This window comes from Artibeus jamaicensis, unplaced genomic scaffold (assembly GCF_021234435.1).
Source record: "Artibeus jamaicensis isolate MK-2021 breed Jamaican fruit bat unplaced genomic scaffold, CSHL_Jam_final contig_1132, whole genome shotgun sequence".
In the NCBI taxonomy this organism is placed as follows: Eukaryota; Metazoa; Chordata; class Mammalia; order Chiroptera; family Phyllostomidae; genus Artibeus; species Artibeus jamaicensis.
Genome location: NW_026521221.1, coordinates 6,133,945 through 6,157,876, shown reverse-complemented (window position 1 = coordinate 6,157,876; position 23,932 = coordinate 6,133,945). Strand labels below are relative to the sequence as shown.

The following is a 23,932-nucleotide window of genomic DNA, read 5'->3' as shown; positions in this document are numbered from 1 at the left end:
GGCTCTAAGGTGGGAGAATGGTCAGGGCAGCAAAGAGCAGGGCAGTGAGTATGGCCAGAGGGCGCGAATGAGGAGGGAGTAGAGGAAGAAACCAATTCTTAGGGAGTTTGACTTTTCCTCTGAGGGAGCTGGGGACCACTGGAGGGTCCTAAGCAGACAAGCACCCAGCGCTTTAACTTACATTTTTAATAGGGTCACTGTGGGTTAGGAATACTCAGTAAGGCAGTAAAAAGAAGCAGTAAGGACAGTTTTGGAGGCCGTTCCTGAATCTGGTGATGGTGGTAATGTGGAAGAAGTAAGAACGAGTTAGAGTCTGGATATGTTTTGAGGTAGAACCTAAAAGATTTCCAGACATGTTGTGTAAATGATGTGAGAGAAAGCCGGTCAGTTATTTTGGCATTTTACAAGGACAGTCTAAGTGGGGAAGATTTGGGACACTGAAAAAATGGTAATTATAGTAAGGGAGTTTACATCCAGCAAACGTAGTTGAATCTACTTCTCTATGAGTCCATTTTTATGCATTTTGTATTTTAGTTTATCATCCTTAAAGTAATTGTTATTAACTGACTTAGGGGAAATTGGATTTTTATTTTGTATATAGAAGTTAAAACATTAATTTAAAATTTGATTCAGAGGAAGTAAAAATAAAGGCTGTTCCAGAGATAGTATTTTCTGTATTAAAATAAGAAAGTACAAAGATTTAAAGCTTTCACAACCTTTTTAATATTTCTTCAGCGAAGATATTTTAACGTATTCAATTAGGTGATGTTCTAACACCACCACATTGAACGTGGATTGCATTCCCCGTCAGTCTGGGTACCGTCCGCATTCCATTCTAAATAAGTGACACAGCAAGCCCACCCGGTGCAGGGGCTGGAGCCCGCCCTGGCTCGTGGCTGGGAGTCAAAAGAGAGAATGTGACATAATGAGAAAATACGTTCCACGAAAGGTGGGGACCCCATTTTGGCTTGTTGTTCATTTGAAGTATTTATATTCATTAATAAAGAACCTTTGAGAAGGCTCCTTCCCTGTAAATACTTATGAAAAGAAATGGTTTTCTGCCATGCTTGTGAAAGTTTTTGTGTAAGCTCATGAGTAGATTTCCATAATTAAACCTAACCACAATTAAAGACTGTGATTATTATTCAGTTCTATTTTCATGATGGACCAAATTAAACCTCTGTGTCAGACTCGCAGTGAATATTATAGCAATAGGCCCAGAATACAGGCTTTTTATTGCACTTGGGAATTTTTGTGAATCTGGAGTATTTTTCCGTGGTCAGGGGCAGAAAGTGTATGGGTGCAGGGGACAGTCCATGCCAGTGTCATGTTTACCCACGGGTGGGTGACTCATTGCCTGGGGGACTGATACAGAGAGAGCCAGGGTGTGCCCTCCTTCCAGCCAGTGTGTCTGTCCGTCTGCCCTTGCTGGGATCTGAAATGTCAGGGGACGCTTCAGCAATTAAAGCATTGTTATCTGGTCTGCTCAGATCATAAGTGAAGGCTCATTCATTGATGAAACCATTGCCTTCCAAAGCCATGTGGGGAGAGCAGGGCCCAGATTCCCATTTTTCAGAACCATCTCTTTGTGCAAAGGCATTTGGATCTGAAGAGGCTTCTGTAAAATTTGTGCTTGGTCCTTGTGTAGGTGCTGCGTCGACCTACATCGCTTAGTCTTAGGTATGAGGAAATGCACCCCAGGGTCGGTAAGTTGTGATGTGAGGACGATAGGACATTTTCAAATGTTAGGATTGAGTATGCTTTTTGAGGGGGCTCTGCTGAGTGGGCTGAAGAGGCAGCATGAGGTCTTCAGATGCCTCAGGGAGAGGAGCAGGAAAGGAGAGGGGATTGGTGAGAGGGAAGCGTGCCCTCTGCACATGTGCGTGCATGTGTGTGCATGTGCATGCAAAGTAAGGGCTAAACCCATTTCACTTACATCCCTCTGCTTCACGAATTTTATCTTTAGCCCTGAGATTGATTATTTTGAGCAAAGATAAAAATATCTCGAAACCATCTTCTTTCTGGGTCCTTCCTGGGCCTGACTTAGCCCAGGACGTGTGCTGTGTCTGTCTGAAAGTGTGAGCCGTCCTCGGGGGTGAGAGAGATTTACATCCACCTTTCCCTCTGGTGTGCCCTCTTCCACCCTCTAACAGCCTCTGTAGCCCCCACACTAATCTGCCAGGGCAATCCTCACCGTTTACTCATTGCAAGTTGTTAGTTGTGAGGTGATCTGTAGAGCTCTGCTCCCGGTACCCTAGTGAGACACTCGAAGGCAGGCCCGTTTGGAATTGGGATGTGCAGACAGACTTCAGTCTGTGACTTCCTGAGAGCGGCCGTGGAGCTGCTGCTGCTGTCCGCTTCTCACACTGAAGCGTAAGTGTTACTACCGGCATTCTGGCCTTGACTGAGTCCTCTTTACTCTACATGAGGTGCGGTGCTGAGCACCTTCACGCAGGTATCTCATGCTCATTGCAAACTGTTAGTCGTTACTGTTCCTCACAACTAGTTGTTAGGAGCCAGCTAGTTGTTATTGTTTCTTTTACAGTTTAGAAATTTGAGGCTTTGAGAAGTCCAGTCTTTGCCCAAATGGAACAGCTGGGGAGAAAGCAGGCTGGGATTTCAGCTTGGAAATGTCAGCCTCCCTCTACTGCTCTACACGGTCACGAGGGTATTTCCTCTCCACCTGGAAATTTCTGTGTTTCCCCCCAAAGGATAGCACATGGCCTAAGGAGCACTTAACTTGGGGAACTTTGCCAAATGAGTATAAATGGCTGTGGGAAGGCAACATGGAGAAAGGGTGCTGGAGGTGCATCTAAGGTGTGGAGGAGGGTGGCAGATGCGTGCGGCTCACCCAGCCCCTCATTTTGATCCCCTGGGGGCTGCTCATGTGGTCGGCTCTGCCCCTGCTGAATGCTCTTTAGACCTCAGACCCAGCGTGTACTCTCTGTCTAGGATGAGGTGAGCCGCCCCGTCTTCTCAGTGGAAGTGCTTTAGTGCTGAACACCACACCATGTCATTTCTTACACCTTGCGTTTGTCATGTTCCTTGTCTATCTTGACACTCAAATGGAAGCTGGCTTTGGCTTTCTCCCCTTGGCTCCGATTTATGTTCTTCCAGCTGTGCTCCCTCTGGCTGCTCTGAGCAAATGTCCTCCCAGAACGTCAAGGGATTTTTGTCTTTTGGTTGCACCCCTCGGGTGGGGCTCTGCTGCTCTCCTTCCCCACTACTGAGCAGTGCCAGTAGGAACCCGCTGTTAAGCCTGAGCCCCAAGACTCCAGAAGAATCATTTTCCCGCCTGTGGCCTTGATGGTGCAGGCTGGAGGTGTGCTGTCTGGGCACCTCACCAGCACCCTCCTGACCAATTTGCAGAGGCTGGGGTGGGGCCGCTGGCTCTGTGCTCCAGGCCCACCCCGTGCAGCTCCAGCTGCCACTTCAGAGCCCTGACAGGACTTGGAAGCTGCTGCATATTGTGACCCCCCTTCATCTGAAGCAGTGGAGCCTGAGGCAGAAGCTTATATGCTACCACTTAATTGTCGAAAGCAACGCCAGAGATGCAGAACTCGGGGGCGGAAGGGGAGACAGAGAAGGAGGGAGAATACGAGAGATGCGTTTTGATCTGACAACTGCTTGCCTGCCAAGTATAGCTAATTGATATTGTGGGACATCTTCAGAGAGAATCCATATGAGTGGCTGCATTTCAGGGCAGTCCTTCCAGGGGCAGGAGGGGATAGGGTTTTATTCATTGGCTTCTCTCTCCTCCTGGTCAAAGTCTACTGCACGGGCAGACATATACTTTTAGTTTTCACAAGCCTAAAAGTGGCCAGCTGCCCATCTCAGACCTCATTAGCAGCTCACACCTCAGGAGCAGTAGAGGAGTCCTGGCTGGGAGGCAGGAGGGGCATGATGTGCCGTGGGCGGCGTGAGCAGCCGTGTAGTGTCATCAGTGGTGGTACCCGGGTCCGCAGCTGTGGGGGCAGCACAGGCCGTGTTAAGATCTGCTCAGCCTGATAGCACACAAGCGGGCAGATCCGAGTGATGGTTGAACTGAATCTGGTCATATTGGAACATTTTAATTTCAGTACAGCTTGGTCCCTGGACTTGTTTGTGATGCTAGAAAATTTCTTATTCATTCAAGAAATATTTGGTTTTCTTGTCTTTTGATTGCACCGCTTGGGTGGGGCTCTGCTGCTTTCCAGTTCTGAGATTGAGCATCATTGTGAGGGGCCTCTTATGTGGGTGGGGTTCAGCTGAGTGTTCTTTCTAATTGGGGGAGTTCAGATAATGTTACAATAGTGAGATACCTCTCCCAGCAAGAGGCAGGAAAGCTGTCCTTGGAGCAGCGGATGAGCGGCATTGATCACATATGGAAGGCCCGTGTCTCTGGGAAACAGTGGTACTTGTGGTCGGAGCCTGGAGGTCTTGTGCAGCCCACCGACAGGCCTGTGAGGCTCAGGTACTACCTTCTAGGCTGCGTGATATCTCCACCGGCTTTAGCAGCAGTAGATGACGTCCTTTGGGCTCTCCTGCCCTGGGTCTGAGTGGTGGTCATTTATCTTCCTTAACACCTGCTGGGTATACTCGCCTGACCTGGCCTAAATGAGCCCTCGATGGGAATGATCCTATAGGGACCACAGTACCGCCGCCACCACCACCACCGCCACCAACCACAGGCTAGCCCAGAAAGTGCATGTCGAAGATCCTGGGGACTGAGTTCTGAGGTCCCTTTCTCTTCAACTGGGAAGTTTAGACGGTGTCCAGGGAAATATTTAACGGTCTAGAGAGGCAGCCCTGGGTATTATACTGAATTTTTCTAACTTGACTCATCTCCCAGGTGACCTCCTACCAAAGGGTGGGGCTTGACCTGGACTCTGGCCCAGGGTAAGGAATTTAAATAGCTAATGGCCTTCTTGACTTATCTCTACATAGTAAAAATAGACTTTTCAAATTGAGAGTAGGGAAGACTGTGCAAATGATCTTCAAAACTGTTCCTATGTAATAAATCAGCAAGCTGCCCAGCAGTGGGAGTTAGTTGCTCTAAAAGTGACATACTGGATATATTTCCCTAGAGAATGGGGGGGGGGGTGGGTAGCCCCAGCCCTTTGTGACCAGAAAAAGTGTTCTGTATCCAAACTTGCTCACCTCACTTCCAGTGGCCCCCTGGCCAAGCTTTGTTTTGCTGGGAGTATGTGGAGCAGGGGCGCCAGCCTCTCTTCAGCTGTGGAGCTGGAATCCGAGCCTTGTTTCTGGAAGGGAAGTGATAGATGTGTGACAGAAGGGTCATTCAACTGACTTGCTCAGAGTGAGGGAGACCTAATGGAAAGGGGCTTGCCGTCTCTGTTACTAGAAAACAGCAATTGCTGGCAAGCCTCAAATAATAATTTTCCTGCAAATGCAAAAATCAGAGCCTTCTTCACCTGTCATCCTGTTGGAAATCAAAGTAGTGACACTGGTCGAGGTCTTCTCTGAGCATGTCTGCACCACTCTGACTCTGTTACCAGCTAAAGCTGAGTTCCGGCCCCTTTTCAAGGTGGAGGAATTGAGTCTCCTGTGTCCTACTTGTAGTTCCTCCCACCATGCCGTTCTTCCCCAGGGCACTGGGATCCTGCTGGCATCCCACCCCTCTTGTCCTTGCAGGTAGAAACAGGAAGCCTGAATTCTTGCTGCCCTGGAGCCACCTCGGGCACTTGAGCTGAGAAGCACCTTCACGGATTGTTCAGGGGCACTGCAGACTTTCACTAGGCAAACCCTTCGAAGCCCTGCCTCACCCAGCTGTTTGGGGATGATCTGTGGCCTGCACATGGGTGGTGTCTTGTTCTACATGGTTACTTTGGCATCCAGGCCCCACATAAAAGCAGGCTTCCAACACCACTTTAGAGCTGATTCACAAACTCACTTTAGAGCCACTTGCCTTGACCTGTTTTCACAGCCTATATTGTTCTATCTATGGTCCTCCCTGCTGCTGACCAAGGGCCTGAATCACTTTCTTGTTCATAGCCTCACCTCAACTCTCATTCCTAATGTTTTACATATTTTCTCTAGTAACGACCTTTGCTTCCCATTTGACTAGAGTTCAGATTCTCCTTTGGCCAGGCAACCCTGGATATTCTGGATAAATATGTGCCAGATCTTTCCTGGCCCCTAGGGACCATTGGTCTCTGGTATGGCCTCCTAAGAACATTGCATCTGCTGGACTTCACTTATATGGTTGGGGCTGCATTAGTATAAGAGCAGAACAGGTAGAAAAGGACCTAGGAAGGGAAGGATGAACAAGGCGACTTGTTCTTTGACTCATTGACACCCTTGATGTAGTCTTTCACGTGAACTCTATCATTTTACCCCATGATTTTTAGACTTATTTAATTTCAAAGAGACACAGGAAGAGAGATGAACATACTGAGCCTATTGGGAACGTGTCGACCTGATAATGCTGCTCTGCAGTCCACCTGGGTGTCCAACTTATCATTTCATCCACACATGAGTACTTTTGACAAGTAATTCTGCTTTCATATCTTAATGAACTCTTTATCGAGTACTCAAGACTGAATGGAATTGCTGAAGTTTGGAAACATCTTGATTGTTAATCTTGTAGTTGGCTGTAGAGCTTCATTAAGTGTTAGGTTCCTTCTGATGGTTATTTACTTCATAGCAATTGTAGTTTAACAATGTGGTAGATTTACTTTGGGGCCCTTGCTCTGCTTATGCCTTCTTCTTTGGGAAATCCTCCTTACCCACAATCCTGCCAACAGCTTGGACTTGGATGGTCATGTTCATACCACGTGACCTTCACCACAGGTGATTGTATTAATGTTGAATACTTGACACTGACATTATCCATTTATAATTTGGTCATTGAGCAGCCAGGTTATCTTGCTTGAAAATTTGAGTTAATGGACATGGAGACCATGGTCAGTTATTATAGGTGGTTGCTAGACTTTTAAGGTCATGTTGAATGAAGACCAAAGTCAATTCATGCAACATAGGCAAGCTGAGGTTGTGAGAGAGCAGAAAACATCAATAAGCAGAGAAAGGCGGTTTGCAGAGAGGAGGATGCATCAGACAAACAGCGGGTTAAGAGACCACAGGGACTTGGTAAGAGAATGATGAAGCACATGACTTTGGTTTCTGGTGGCTTCTCAGCTCCAAATCCCAAAGGCCTATCCAGACTTCATTTCCTGCCTGCTGGTGTCCATGAGATGACTTCTTCAAGCCTACAGCACTCCCCTCCACCTGAGATAGTTTTCCAGACAAGCAAAAGGTAAAGGATTCATTGCCTGTTTTTTTTTTTTTTTGAAGATAAGAATTTCTGTTCTTATGGCTAAAAATCCTTGACTGAAATTGCTACTTAGGCGTTGCCAGCAGTGGCTGCAACAGGGAGTTGTAAACTTACATTGTAGTAATTAAACAAAGGGTGGGATGTTTTCTCGTTGCTTATTTTGAAGTAGAACTTGATGTCATTGAAAGCTATGTGTACTTTTGTCGTTAATCATTTAGGACATTCTGACTTTCTTCCCTTTTTTCTCTTGTGATAACATACTGGCTTTATAGGGTGGGTCTCTAGGAACTCAGTGTGTGTAGGGTGAAAAAAACACCCAGCATTGGACATACACTTACATCAAAGGACAAGACTGCCTCTGTCCGTTTATAGCGGAGGACTTTCTGATTATCTGCACCGGAGGCGTGATCTGAATTGCTTTGTCAACAAACCCAGTGCCTTAATGACTGGAGACTTTTATGGCTGGGGAACCCTCCGGATGTATAGCATAGGAGGGGAGGCAGGGGTGAGGGTGAGGTAATCTGCAGTCTGTGATCCGTCTCCAGCAATTACAAACTGCACTCCTCCTCAGATTTAGCCCCTACACCAAACTGGTGTTTATCTGGGTGGAGAAGTGTAAACAGTAGGTACCCTGGGAATGGAGCTGGGGTTGTCTTTTTGTTTTTCTGAAATGAGCTAAAAGAGAGGGCACTATATAAGTTTGCATAAGACACTAAGTTAGTCTGGGTAATAAAAGGCAAAGTTAAGTGAAATACTCTACAGGAAATGTATTTATATCTGAGGGAATGGGCAGACAAATGAATGTCTGTTGGGAAAAGGATATCTAGAGAATGGTAGAGGGAGAACTCATTTAGAGTGAGGGGCTATGTACCTAGTAGTTAGGTGTGGGGGGGCTTCGCCTGTAGGGCCCCCTGGCCTCTATGGATGAGAATAAATCTACCAAGACATGATCTGCTTGGGGAGGAAAGGTGACCTATATCTCAAAGGAGAAGGGCCAAGAGCCTTTTCCTCAATGGGCTTTTATTTGGTTCGTTTTGCACAGGAATACAGGTAAAGCTCATCAATCATTGTCAGGCAGTAAGGATCAAACAATAGATAACATACAAAGAACTATGAGGGTTTATTCTGAGTCAGGGTCTGTTAGCTAAAGGGCTACAAAACTTTGGGAAACAAACTCATATTTTGCTCAGACCCTTATCATTTAATTGAGGACATTCTTAGCAAAGCAGGTTTCACAGGGTTTTATGTATTCTTTCTTAGGCCTGATCACCCAGGGAACCCACCCTTTCCAGCACAGGGCTGGACCGCCCTCTGTCATTGTTTCAGGCTTAAGTCAGGCAGGGGAAGTAGGGCATCCAAGAGATTAGGAGACTTCTCTCAGACAGAATGAGGACTCATGCTATGTCAAAGCTGAGGGGTGAGGGTCCATCACCCCCTTTTGCTATAGCCCCCCAAGTCCTTACCCGGGGACACCCCATCATCCTGCCTGTCTTAGGTCATCCCTTCCTTGAGGAATCTTACCTGTCATTGGCTAACTGATCATGCATTGGGGGCCAGACAGGGTGAAGTAAGAGGGGCAGAGGTGGTGCCCCTGCCAGGGAGATAAGCGTTGTCTCCTTCATGGCTTCTGGTCCAAAGGTCGTCACTCAGCCTTAGCCGAGGGGGGCGGTTACAGCTCCTGAAACCAGGCAGGGCGGTTCCCAACGGTTAGGCCCATACGCTCTGGACCCAGACCTACATTCAAATCCCAGGTCTGCTACATCGACAGGTTACTTAATTTCTCAGTTTATTAATCTATAACATGGAAATTAACAATAGTACCTAGCTCATAGGTTTGCTGTGATGATTAAAGGAATTGATACATGTAATATGCACAGGAGTAGGTGGCTAATAAACGTTAGTTATTACTGTTCTTAAGACATCATCTGGAGTGCCAACAAGACCAGCAAAATGCAGGAGCAAAAATGCCACAAGTGTTCTACATTATTTTCCTGATGAGAAAATCTAGTATGTTTACTCTTTGCCTGTGGAATGTGTGTGTTTTGGCTAAAACAAGAAAGAAGGCCCATAAAAAGGCTAAAGTGAAGATGGGAAGAGAGGGGTTTTCATGGAAGGAGAGAACATGGATTGGGCTTTGGTTTGGGAAAATGAAGACTGAGATGCACTATGATGAATTTTATGAAGGACAGGAATAGCATGAATAATAAGTTGTTTATGAGTTATGGGAAAATTAGAACTGGCATGAAAGCTGAATACTTCGAGGTGAGTGCTTGAACAGATGGTCACTTGCCTGAGCTCGCACAGTGTCCTTCAGTGATGGAGCTCACTGGCTCGGCCTTCCGAAGCAGTCTGGGCGAAGGGAAGGTGTTTTGGTCCTTTAACTAGTGAGGGTGGTTAGAAATGTCTGACACAGCCCTCGTGTAGTTCAGTTCCGCATGTGTGACTAGCATAGTAGCGTAGTGCTTAGCCATGTCAAAACACTCGCAACCTTCATCCATGTGGCCCCACAGCGGTGACCACCTGAACTCACACTGTGGGCAGGGCTCTGCAGGGAGCGGGAGGTGAGCAGATGGTGTGAGCTGAGGTTCTGATCGGCACTGCCACCCAGAAACACTGTGATTGAGTTGATTTAAAGTGAGGTCTTCATATATTTGGTTCACTTTCACTTATAATATTTTGAGACCAGAGAATTTTTTAGTTGCTCTTTGAGTTCAGGATTAGTATTATCAAGAAATTAAAGAGACAAAGTTCACTTTTTGTTATGGTTTTCGTAAATTCTACTCAGATGATATTCTAATGTCAGTAGAACAGCTTATTCTTTTATTTATTTTTTTAAAGTAGTTATTCATAAAATGTCACTTAATAACTAGAAGGGAATTCAGAGATCATCCTCTTCAACTCCACATTTCCTAGCTGAAGGGGGTGGGCTGCGTGGGTGACGTGCACAAGGGGGCGGAGCTTGGACCAAAGCCCAGGCTGTGATCTGTGTTCCTTCCGTTCCTTTCTGTCAGGCCTCTTCCCCCAGCGGTCAGGCCGATTGTCGGTCAGGCCGATTGTCGGTCAGGCCGATTGTCGGTCAGGCCGATTGTCGGTCAGGCCGATTGTCGGTCAGGCCGATTGTCGTGGCGCTTGCTCCTGTGCACACGCAGACTCAGATGGGTTCCGCTTCATCGTGGAGCACCCAGGAGCAGGTTTACCACGAAGCCAGTGAAGGCCCTTTTTGTGTGTGTGCACACCAATTTTTAATAGTTTTACTTAAGACATCACATTTCCTACTTTACAATGCAGCGCTTATGCACTGCTTTGTCTCCACTCCCTGCGCACGTATCCCACGTCCAAGTGTCAAGAAGACCCAGTGTTTACTCTACAGCTGCTCAGCTTTTAAAGCTGCTGTGGAAGTTGCTACAAATTTGGGTCCTTCACTTGGATCTACTTTTGATGCCCAAAGATGTCATTGGCTGGGAATTTCATTTTAATATTTCAGATTGTTATTTTTCAATGAATTTTTATTAAAATTCGAATATATTTCAGTTGATTTGATTTCTATATTTTGGGTTTATTTTAATTTTAATAATAAAATAATTAAAGAAAAAGTTGTGATGAAACGTTTTAAGCAAAAATGGCAGTTCCTTCTCCCCATTCTTCCCCACCTCAGTTGGTTCTCCAGTCGACCACTCTCAATTCCCCTAGATCCCCCCACTCTTTACCTCTGTATTGGTTCATCGTGACTTGTGTGTTAATTGGCCAGTTTTCATACCAACTTACAGTGACATAAAGTTTTATATTAGTAATGATGTCGTACTATTACATCAATTATATATTGACTTCCTATGACAGTAGCTAACAATCTAACTTTGTTACTCTAAGCATCCCTTTTCTCTCCTCTCATTTCCCCAAAATAGTTAACTTATAATTTTTGTCACCTCCATTATCACTAATCATATTATTATGACTGTGTAAATATTACTTATAGCAAAAGCAAGTAGTATTTTATGGTATCCTTTCTTATACAACTTTTATTTGTCCTAGAGTTAATTATTTTTATATTTTCTTTTGCTTAATTTTCTGCATTATCTGAAACTCACCTTCCTTTTCATACAGCTTTTTGTTCAGAACATTCATAGTTGCCTTTTTTTTTTTGCTTTTACTTAATTTTCTATGAATCTAGCCAAATACATCATTGGAACTGACAACCAACTACATTACTATTTGTGGAAGCGGTCAAACGTACCAGATAATCTACCAGTCTCACCCCCATCCCGAGACCCCAGCCGTAATTCTTTATCTTCTCGCCCCAATATGGACTGTTTTTTTCCTGCTATCTGGACATTTCATGTGATAAGCCTGTGGGGAGAATGTTTGGTGAGGACTACATTCAGCAGACCCTTTCTAAGTCCTAGGGAGTTGTCTGTTCACTATAAACTATTTTATACAGGCAGGTTCCGAAGGGGTATTTTAAGTGTCCAGTGCCATGCAGGGACTGCCTTCATGTTCAGTTGACTAGGGTCAGCTGGTTGACTAGGGTGGGGCGAAGGGAATGCTCCTGATAATGGACACAGTACCACATCTGGGTGTCTGAAATGTCCAGTGATTGAAAGTAGGACTGGTGAAGATATAATTCAATTCCTGTTTTTTGACAGGTATGTTAACCTTAGGGTAAATTGTGTGAATTTTGAATCCCAGGTAATTATTAAGATATTCCCACGCAATTTTTTTGTTACTCTCAAACTCATAATGATATTTGCCTCTATGAGAACTAGTTTTTAATTTATGAAAGTTAAATATAACTCAAAAACACATGATATATTTTAAACATACAAAATTTGTTTTACATACTATTTTTTTTGGTTAGCTGTATTAGAAGCATTTCACAATAATGAGGAATTGACTGTACTCATTCCAGTGACAATGCTCCCCCCTCCCCAGCACGTTACTTGTGCAGAATATCTGGTTAATTCTCACTGTGCACTACAAAGGAGCCTAATAGCATTGTTTTCCTTTGTTGAAGTAAAACTTGAGTCCAGTGCAATGAATTGTTAGGTTTTCTAGTGGGGACTTCCTGTTCTTTGATAATTCATTCCCCTATAAAGGAGGACTGGTGTTTTTCTAGCCAGTCCAGGAGGTAAATCAGGGATGGTGCTGATTCTTTACAGAAGGAATATTTTTTCATTGGGATTCAACATACTTCAGTCCCATTCATTTTTGAGATTGTTGGATTCATTTGGCATGCTGTTCAGTTGAATCTGTGTGGAACATAGCTTTACACTTTCATTTGATATTTTATTTCCTGAGGACATCTCTGAAAGAAAAAATGTTTCTAAATCCTTAAGATCTTTGTTGAAACACTCAGCCCTGATAACCTTTACAAGCAGAGATTAACTATGTTTGATCCTATCCTTCTCCCAGAATGCACTGCTACTGGAATGCCCCTGGCCTCGGTCTAGACCTCCAACTCTGAAGCAACTACACGTCTCAGGACGCACCACCCCTTACCCTTCCTTTTCTCTCTGCAGTGGTATTGTCTGCTGAAAGTTGTGGACAGACATAGGTTCATGGATGCATCCTTATTCTTGTGATGAACCCCCAGGGACAGGTGTAGCCTGTGCTGTTTGCCTGAGATTTTTTTCCTTAAGGAATTGGGTGGTGATGAGGTTCACACCAAGGAGTAGGGGGAACACAGAAACACCTGCTGGAGATAATGGCAGTATTCCTGGCTGTTTATCAAAGACGTGGTTGCTCACTTCCCTGCCTGATGTTCCCAGATTTATAAAATGGAAGGTGCTTTTCCAATATCTCCATTTCAGTTCAAGTTATGATATGTATAGAGAGTGTTAGTGTTTAATTTGGGGAAGTAATTCATTTCCATCAGTGTTGTGGGACTTTTTTCCTGGATTTGAGTATTTAATTGATTCTAAATTTATTCTCTAGGGATGTTTTACATTTCTCATGCTATTTTGGGTACCTTAAAATGAATGATTTTGCTATTTGAGTATTTCGTGTGAGGAGCTTCTGGGCATTTAGATTTATGTTGTGTTACTGGAAGCTTACCAGAAATAAATGTTTACTCAATTGACCATGAAAACTTTGGTTTGTTTCATCAGTTAGACTCAACGTCACTTCTCTCCGAGGAACAGTTACGGCATCTTCTGGGTGAATGTGCATTTAAACAGAAGTCCATGGCGGGACTGTCTCCGGAAAGAGAACAGAAAGACATTGAGAATGTAACACCTGAGTCTGCCCAGCTTTGCAGACCGGTCCCCTCGGAGTTACCAACCGAGTCAGAAACGGAAGTCGAAACAGGAGTCACCGAGACGGAAGACGCAAATGCGCTCGAGACCGCGGGCTGGGAAGCAGCTCCAGGCTCCTACCTCAGCAAAGCCTTGTCTGGGCAGAACGTGTCACGGACTCTTGTCATTGAAGCTGAGAACATGAAAGGCCTCCAGTTTTCCAGTGACGAGGTTATTAGTGACGCGAAAGACTATTTTATGTCGAAGGTGATTGGCATTGGAGGACTGAAAAGGCCTTCTTTTTTGGACGATCCACTGTATGGCATGGATGTGAGCCCTTTATCTGAAGACCAACACCTGACTCTCAGCTCTTCAGAGAAACCCCAAACAGGTAAGGCCTGGAGAATGTGTCTTGGTGAGTGATTCTTACTGAGTATCCCATGTGAAGGTATTATAGTTTAAGAAAAGTAGGGTATGGAGGCATCTGTGTGAGTCCCAGGCAGTGTCAATGCAGAACATACAAACATAACATATTAGCAGTGTTCGTAGGAGGTCAAGGTCACAATTAGTGCTTGTGTGAAACACATTATTTTTCATGGTAATCAGTACATGTTCTTTTTAAAAATTGGGATAAAATTGTTATGTAACATTATGTAAGTTTTGGTGTACAGTATTTTAATTTGATACTTATATACACTGCAAAGTGATCATCACCAAAATTCTCATTACCATCCTTCGTCATATAGCTGACCTCCTTCGCTCATTTCCACCACCCCAAATCCCCACGCTTTTGGCAACCACTAGTCTGCTCCCTGTATCTGCTTATTTTTGTTTTGTTTTATTTATTCACTTGTTTGTTTTTTTTAGATTTCACATATGAGTGAAATCATATGGTATTTGTCTTTCTCTATTTGGCTTATTTCACTTGGTGTAATAACCTCAAGGTACAGCATGTTGTTGCAAATGACAAAATTCTGTTCCTTTTTATGGCTGAGTAGTATTCCTGTGTGAGTGAGTGTGTGTGTGTGTGTGGTGAGGGGGCAGGAGAAGGGTTAGAACAGTGCTTGGATAAGATAGGACTTTACTTCCAGTCCAGTGTGGTGAGGGATGTGTGTCTGTTGCTGAGTAGAACACAGAGTGAACTAGCAGTTCAAGTGACTTAATGGGAACAAGCTTTGGTTGCTACCTCTCGCCCCACAGAGCATGCCTCTGACGGCTCCAGACGGTCCTACTCCTTGACGACAGTAACGCTTGTGAGTAGGTGCGTGAAGATGGCATACATGTGGCTATGTGAGCCACATTTTGTTTTCTGCTTATGACGTAAAAAGCTTTAAGGAATATGTCCTACATTATCATTCTAATGTTAATGATAGCATATCATTATGCTATCTGAGGTTGGACATATTAACATATGTCCAGCGTGTTAGCATATCTAACGGAGTTTTTAAAAATTTTACTAACTCCAGCATTTACAATGATTAAAATAACTCGCTGATCAGTTCTATTCTAAAATACTAAATTGTGCATTATATGTTTTCTACAAAAGTAAACGCTGCATACTAAACCGTTTTTCTCGGCACACAGCCTTTTCGAGATGTGATGTGACGAGGGGCTGCGGTGTGTTCAGCTGTCACACCGAACCCGGCTCGTTCTCAGGAGACAGACGTGTGTGTGTGCGGTTCAGAGTAGACTTCTGTAAGCAGACAGAAAGGAAAAACCACTTATTATTTTTCTCTTCCAACAGCAAATATTATTAGTATGTAGTTTTCTTTCCCTTGATGAACTTCAGTCTGTTCATCAAGTATTAAAATTCTGCTTCTAAAAGGCAGAGTCAGATAACACTTAAAAAATAGAGCCAAGCTTAATGGCAGTGAGGACCAATTTAAATTGTGGGATTGAAAGGTAAGGATTTGCTTCACAGTTATATTAAGTTTCAAATGTGAAATACATGATGTTTCATATTCGTGCTTTAAACTTAGTGGTAACTACTGCTGTTTGAGTTTCTGTGCACGAGGCCCAGTAAGTTCAGTGTAGTCCTCACTCACTATTGGGATTTTAGGGGCTCCATAAAGAGCACCCTCTCCTCACCCGGATCAGAACCCACTGAGAGAGGATAGATGGATTCCAGTGAATGGGGATCAGGGAGCTCAGCTTTATTGCTGATGAGACGTAAGGATTCTTGGGACTTAGGTGGGCAGCTGGAAAGTATTCCCAATGCTGTGCCTTCCCAAATAAATGTACACACCCAGTCACTGGCAGAGGGGAAAAAACCACACCTCGCCTGTGGAGACCTGTCCATGTAGACCCAGTAGTGGGGAGGGGCAAACAAGCGCCTTTGGGGTGGAGTGCTGATTCCTTAGGGGGAGGGGCTGAGCCGCCCAAGCCCACCAATCAGATGCCTGGCTCTTCCTCTCGTGGCAAGAGTGGAGACAGTGGAGTTGGGCCGGATGCTTCCCACAGTCAGTTCCACCACGTGGAAGTGTGAGGGGCCCGGGAGGACGTCGTCCCTGGGACCAACGGTGGAGACACCTTTGCATGCACTGGCCCTTCAGAAAGAAAACGCTTCAGGTCTGCAGTTAGTCTGCTTTTCAATCAAATTATTGAATGCTGAATTGCTCTCTAGATGATAAAAAAGGTATCTGTGCATGTACAGTATTCTCTTTTTGCCACTAGTCATTTGGGCTAGTTATCAACAGAAATTTATAAAACAAGGAGAAAATATGAACAACAAGTAGAATAGGGCAGAAAGGGACACAAAGTCGGCCTTGTAGTAAAGAAGTGCGAGGCGGAACCACACTGATTCTCCAAGGAAAATGGGAGTTTCCCATAGGACCCATTTAGTGGTGTTGGTCTTAAAAATTTCTATAATAAATTCAAGAAATAATTCAGATAAAGTTGTTTTAAAAATACTTCCTTAAATGAACACAAGGGTGACCAAATGTCTGGTTTGCTTTAGAGCAGCCTGGTTTTACCACTGAGTGTTCCTCGTCCCAGGAAACCCTCAGTTCCTGGCAAACTGGGGTAGCTGGGTGCTGTGAATGGAAACTGGGAACATGAAGCGTTAGAGCAAATTAATTACCCACAGGGCAAGGCCAAGAGGGGCTGGGCTAGCACCTCGATGAGCGAGGGCTGTGTGGCTTGTCCATTCACCGGCCCGCTCCAGCCGGCCGGTTAGGAGCATGGGCTCTGGGTGAGGTCCACCCTGCTTGGAGCAGGTGATCTTAGGCAAGTTACTTAATCTCTGTCCTCTACCACACCGTGCCTTCCTTATCTAGAAGATAAGATGGCTTCATTATAAATACCCCATAGGGTTGTAATAAGGATCAAATGAAAAAATTCAGATAAATGATTAATTAGATCAGTGACTGGACTTGGTTGGCTTACATGGTGTTTACCATTTAATCAGGAGATTTCCCATAAAAAGTCTGGATTTCCGACTTTAACAAATCAGCAGGGCCTTCCATCAGTGATGGAGGCTGAGTCGTAGATGTCACCCTGGAAGGGACATACACTCTCCAGAAAGACGTGACCCCCATCTTGTCTTCGTGTTCCCGGCCTTTTGGAGCCCTGTGGTTTCCATCTGTGTTATAAACCTTTGCTGCTTAGAAGGTGGTCCAGTCGCTGGGGGATTGTTAGTCCCCACCTCAAACCTACTGAATCAGAATTTGCACTTTCCTAGGTTCCCCTGGTGATACTTACATGATGTTTGAGAAACACTGTTACATCCACAGAGCGTTATTCCTAACCAGGATGGTTGTGGGGATCTTCTGGGGAGTTTCGTTGCTTGTTTTACACCTGTGTCCAGGACCCCAGCCAGACTTACTGAAATCAGAGAGCATTCAGACTTTCAGACTAGTTAGCACAAGCCACGAGATTTTGCTCTGTATAGTTGAGAAATACGGGTTTCAGTTTAGATGTAAGAAAGCTAATTGTTAGGTGCTTGTCCTCAGAACAAGTTCCACGAAAAATGGCAACTATACAATTTGAATATACTTTGTGTTGAAGTTCTGCCCAGCAAATGGTCTATTTGATTGTAACTTGTTTGATGAAGCCCAGTGACACGTAGACTGACTCTAGGGAGGGATATTGCAGCGGAAAGGAACGTGTGTTAGTCTGTGTCATTGCTTATACCACCCGCATCGTTTCAAAGAAACCAGATTCCTTCGCTTCGAGAAGGTTTTCTTTGTTTCAATTATTATCTTCCTGGTTGGCAGCGAAGCCATGAGATTCTAAAAATAGTAACACTATTAGCTGACTTAAAAAAAAAACTTTTTGGCTTGCTCTTAGGAAAATACTTAACTCGTTGGGTTGAAGGAGTGCTGTTACTCTGAACCAGTGTGTGCCTTAGGGCTTCCTAGTTATTATTTGTTAAATTACTTTTCCAAGGCTGCTCATTGCTCCTCAGATGGTCCGAGTAACTTAATCTACCCTCACCCAGTTTGTCTGATCAAATGATCGGAGCTGCCATGTTAGAAATTTTTAGTGTTAATTCATTTTTATATAAGACTTTGGTATATAGTAAATTTATATTTGATGAATTTATTTTATTTTTAAGTAATTTTTAAATCCAGTTCTTTTTGATGTATACTTTTCATGTAAATCATTTGTTACTTATTTCCTCTACTTATTAAATATCACTTTATCATTTTGTTACTACTAGCAAGTGAACAATGGCAAATTGGAGAGTTTTAATATTTGATTGTAGTACTTACCACTTTCAGTCACTGGGAACTGCGATTCCATTGCTTCCTTCACACGGGGTGAAAGGAAACGGACCTGGGGACCATGGCTGTAGCCCAGACCTACGGCCAGTAGTAGTGTCATCACCTGCGATCTTGTTGGAAGGCCAGACCCCAGGCCCTGCTCCACACCCACTGTGTCCGAGTCTGCATTTCAACAGGATGCCCCAGCAGGTGGTCTGTGTGCACGTTGCATTGCAAGAGGCTCTGGACTCTCTGGTTTACTGGTCACTCTACTTTAGGGTTGTAAAACACACAAGCAAGTTGTTGGTGATGAAAATGATGTCCAAAGGTATGTTTTTTTCCCACCAGCTCAATCCCTGCTTCTTTTCTAAATTTCATTTTGATGAAGATACTGCCTGTTCCAGGTTGTCTCCCTATCTCTGCAGCCAATTCCATTGTCCTTCCTCTGGCTAACCTTCCCTGTAGCCGCTGAGAGCAAGCGTACTCTAGCTTGAATTCTCTACTCTCTCATGGTTAATATTTTATTTGAAGACACGTGTAGTGAGTATGGGACCATCTATGCTTTGTTTATGTTTGGTTTGTGGATTTTCCTACTTGACATCTGCTTCAGATCTGCCTGGCATGTAAGCCGTTCTGAGTCCCTCCCTCAGGCAGCGCTTCCTGACCTCCGGCTGTGCAGTGGAGTTGCTCAGTGCGATCGGAGACAGTAATGCTTCGGTTCCATCCCCGAGGAATTAAATACGTTTCTAAGGGTTGGCTGTAGGCATCAGCGTTGTTAAAGTCAGTTTCCGGGGACGGGTCCGGGTGGTTCTGTCGTGTAGCCATGCGTTACCACTGCTGCTCCGGGGCTCCGTGGTATCTGTTTGCCAAAGACTTTGTTCCAGGACGTCAGGTGAGTAGGACGTAGTCACAGCTCTGAATTATTTCAGTCTGTCGATGAGGCAGGTGTGACAGCTGGTAATTGCAGCAGGCTAGGACAAGCATATAAGGGTTTTCAGGAACAACTAACTATAAAGGACACATGGACAAAACCAAGGGCGGGTAGAAACAAGGAAGGGAGGTGGGGAGGGCTGGGGTGTCAGGGTGTGGGAGGAAAATGCAGACAACCGTACTTGAACAACAATAAGATAAAAAAATATTAAGAAAAGTTTAAAAAAAGAGTTTCAGGACAAAGTACATGGCAGTGCTACAGCGGTAATGATGAACACTGGGGGTGGGGAGGTGGCATTGAAGTTGAGCCTCCAAGGGTGAGTGGTCATTGCCTGGGTGGGCGAGAGGAGAGCCCGCCCGGTAGGAGGAGGCGCCTACGAAGGCACAGGGTCCCCTCGGTCCTCACCTTAGGTGTGGGGTACTCCAGTCCGCTTATCTATCCAGCTTCCTCTGTATCCTGTTTAATATTCTCCATGGATTGGCAATATTGCTACATTTTTCACTTTACACTCTGCAACTACAAATCATTTACCCTTAATTATTAGATTGATTTTTAAAAAAATAACTTTGTTGACATATATTTTATAAACATGTCTCAGATTCCTATGGTTGCCACAACTAATGATCACAGCAGGAATGTATACTCTCTTAGTCCTGAAGGCCTGACGTCTGAAATCAAGGTGTCGGCAAGGCTGTACTCTGTCCGGAGGTGCCAGAGGGGACTGCTTCCTTCTCCCAGTGTCTCAGGCTGTGACCTTCTTTGGCTTCCTTGCTTTGGGGTCACATCACTCCTCAGCCTGTCTTCACATTGCTTTTCTCCCCTCCCTCCCCGTCCCCCTCCCCTCCCCCTCCCTTCCCTGTCCCCTCCCTGTCCCCTCCTCTCCCTGTCTACTCCCCTCCCCTCTCCTCCCCCTCCCACTCTCTCAAATGCCCTGCTTCTATAAGGGCATTTGTTAGAGAATATAGAGCCCGCCTGGATAATCCAAAATAATCAGTAGTCTTATCTCAAGATTCTTAGTTTAGTTACATCTGCAAAAACCCTTTTCCCTAAATAAGGTAACTTTCACAGGTTCCAGGGATAAGGATATGGATGTAATGTTTTTTGGCCACTATTCTACAATACTGTACAATTCGATGGTTTTTGGTATATTCACAGAATTGTGCATTCTTTTTTTTAAGATTTTTTTTATTGATTATGCTGTTACAGTTGTTCTATTCCCCCCTTCATTCCCCTCCACCCTACCCCTCGTCCCCACCATTACCCCCCCTTTAGTTTATGACCATGAGTCTCAAGTTCTTTAGATTATATATTTCCCATGCTATTCTTGCCCCCCCCCATCTATTTTCTATCTACTGTCTATGCTATTTATTTTCTGTACCTTCTCCCCCCTTCTCTTCCTCCCACTCCCCTGTTGCTAACCCTCCTTGAGATCTTCATTTCTATGTTTCCACTCCTGATCTAGCTGTCCTTTTAGTTTGCTTTCGTTTTAGGTGTGGTTGTTAATAACTGTGAGTTTGTTGTCCTTTCACTGTTCATGTTTCTTTAACTTCTTTTTCTTAGATAAGTCCCTTTAACATTTCATATAATAAGGGCTTGGTGATGATGAACTCCTTGAATTTGATCTGATCTGAGAAGCACTTTATCTGTCCTTCCATTCTAAATGAAAGTTTTGCTGGATAGAGCAATCTTGGTTGTAGGTCTTTGGATTTCATGACTTGGAATACCTCTTTCCAGCCCCTTCTTGCCTGTAAGGTCTCTTTTGAGAAATCCGCTGACAGTCTGATGGGGACTCCTTTGTGGGTGACTGTCCCCTTAGCTCTCGCTGCTTCTAGGATTCTCTCCATTTTAATTTTGGCTAATGTAATGATGATGTGCCTTGGTGTGTTCCTTCTTGGGTCCAACTTCTTTGGGACTCTCTGAGCTTCCTGGATTTCCTGGAAGTCTTATTTCCTTTGCCAGATTGGGGAAATTCTCCTTTATTATTTGTTCAAATAAGTTTTCTACTGGTGGCTGTGCCTTTTCCCCTTCTGGTACCCCTATAATTTGGATGTTGGAGCATTTAAAGATGTCCTGGAGGTTCCTAAGACTCTCCTCATTTCTTTGAATTCTTGCTTCTTGACTCTTTTCTGTTTGGCCATTATTTGCTTTCTTCTGGTCCACTCCATTGATTTGAGTCCCAGTTTCCTTTTCATTGCTATTGGTTTCCTGTGCAATTCCATTCATTTCAATTAGTTTTGCCTTCATATGTTTGTCTAATTTATGGCTATAATCAACCAGTTCTGTGAAGATCCTGATGACCAGTGTTTTAAACTGTGCGTCTGAGAGTTTTGCTATTTCTTCATTGCTTAGATTTATAGGCTCTGGGGGTTTCAGATCTTCTTGAGTCATTTTTGGTCTGTTCTGGCCCTTTAAGTGTGAGGAACGGAGCCTTGGACTCCCAGGTCGCTGGGTTGTGACGCTGTATGTGGGGGCGTGGTCAGAGCAGGGAAATGGCAGCACCCTCTGCTGTTTCTCCCCGCTGGGTCAGGAGCAGAGCCTTAGGTGGTTCACCAGGGCCGGGCCACTCAGAGTCGGTGGGTTATGATGCTGTATGTGGAGGTGGGGTCAGAGCAGGGAAATGGCGGCGCCCTCCCTGCCGCTTGCTGCGGGGACCTGCTGGGTCCTGGTCTAATCGCCCACTCCCTTGCTTGTCTATCCGCGCACCAATGCGCGACCAGTCAACCCGCAGCCCTGCTCCCTTGCTATTTCCCCACGGTCACTCGCTTGGTCGCTCGCTCGGTTGCTCACTAGGTCCAACCCTGCGCCTGGATTCCGCGTGCCTGAGTCCGTCTGACCGAGTTTTCCTGGGCAACCCCGCTCCGCCAGCTTCTGGTTTCGCCCCTTACCGGTCAGGCTGAAGAATTGTTGTTAACAGAATTCTGAAAAGTTCAATTTTCTGTGTTCTGGCTGTGTTTTCTGTTGCTAATATTTAGTTGTCTCTAAACTTGGTTGTGTGAGAAGGCACGGATATCCACCTATGCCTCCATCTTGGCGGAAGTAGAATTGTGCATTCTTTACTACTATCAATTTTACAACATTTCTTCACCCCCCAAAACAAACACTGTACCCATTAGCAGCCACTCTCCATTTTCCCCAACCCCCCCAGCTCTAAGCAACCACTAATCTACTTTCTGTCTCTATGAATTTGCCTAGTCTGGACATTTCCTGTAAGTGGAGCCATACAATATGTGGCCTTTTGTGTCTGGCTGCACACAGTTAACATGATGTTTTCAGCGTTCAGCCACGTGGTAGCAGGTATCAGGAGTCCGTTATTTTCATTGTTGAATTGTAAGTATCCTGTCCTGTGGCTATAGGCCACGTTTTGTCTCTTGGTGCATCAGCTGGTGGACATTGGCGTTGTTTCTACTTTTTGGCTGTTGTACACGATGCTGCTGCGAATGCTGGTTTTCACAGGGTTTGGGTGATGCACGTTTTCTCTCTTGGGCAAATGCCTCGGAACGGAGGCATTCCATTGGGCTTCTGGGAACCTTTTCCTTGGACTCTTTCCAAGGTGGCTGCACCATTTCCGATTCTCACCAGCAGGGTGTGAGGATTCCATTTTCTCCTGATTCTTTTTTCATTGTCTTCTTTTCTTTGGTCCTGTTGTCAGTTCTGCCTTTTCTGATAACCTTCTCGGTAAGGTTGGCAGGAGAATATCTCCATTCCATTTCCGTTGGGGTCAGTTTCGAAGGAAGGTGATCAGTTCTTCCCTACGCTAAATGTGTTTACTTTGGATTTTGCCCTACTTCCCAGAAACGTAAAGAAAAAAAATTTTTTTGATGCTGTCTCCAAACCTGTATCACTTTAGCTTTCAAAACCCAAAAGTTCTTTATCAGCTGTAATCACAATAAAGGCAGGCACCTTATCTTTTTCTTTTCTTTTTTTTTTTTTAGACTCTAGGACGTGCTTTATTATTTTTTTTTTGCGATTTATATATATATATATATATATATTTTAATATAAATTTTATTTAGTTACTTTTCAAGTACATTTTTTTTTTATCTATTTCTCCCATCCCACCCCACCCCCCCGCCCGGTCTCCCCCCTCTTTTTTTTTTTCTTATAAACTTTGTGTGCAGCTTGTGGTGACTGTCCAATCAATATTAAATGAAAATGTGGTTACTGTCTCTTGTGTAAAAGATTCACTGTTCCATAGGCTGAAAGATTTTTTTCTTAATTTTGTGCATATTTTTGACAACTTAACAACTTTGGTGGTTCTTTTTAAGGTGTGGATGAGCAGGAGACTGAAGATGTGAGAGAAGAATGTGAAGAATTGTAGGCAAAGCCTGGCTGGTGTGTGCTGTCCGGAAGTTGGTAAATTAAATTACATTATATTTTTCCTGACTCTTTGAATCCATTGAATGTATTGTCGAGACCATTCCTCATATAATGATTTTAATGTTTGGATTCTCTCTTTCTGGATTCCATTTCCTTGATATTTTTGACACTTTGGTATTATTGTTCAGTGGTTTTCCCTGGGAGAAAAAATTTTTTATTGCTAATCTTGCAACATCAGGGATACATTATAGGGACCAACATTTTCTGTATCTGTGCTGTTTTAAAACTAGCTGACATGCTGATTGTTTTGTATTTGACTTTATATGTGACAACGTTATTGTGATTCAGATTTAACCACTGAATTTTTGTTTGGCCCTGACTTTCCTTTTACCTCTCCAGTTAAATGCCTGTTAAGTACAATTTGCCATAGAAACAAATAAATTTTCTCAACAAAGCAATGTTAAGGTAGGCTTTACTCTTT

General features: G+C 44.3%; 1 protein-coding gene across 4 annotated transcripts in view; it reads left to right on the top strand.

The window, feature by feature from the left end:
• FSIP1 (fibrous sheath interacting protein 1) overlaps positions 1-23,932 on the top strand; it is a 201,080-nt gene extending 177,148 nt beyond the window's left edge. For all 4 annotated transcript variants that reach the window (XM_053665288.1, XM_053665283.1, XM_053665284.1 and 1 more), the window contains 2 exons: positions 13,375-13,891; positions 23,400-23,932. In XM_053665288.1, coding sequence (XP_053521263.1) covers positions 13,375-13,891; positions 23,400-23,452 — 570 coding nt within the window. In that variant the 3' untranslated portion in view covers positions 23,453-23,932. The remainder of the gene's footprint in view (positions 1-13,374; positions 13,892-23,399) is intronic.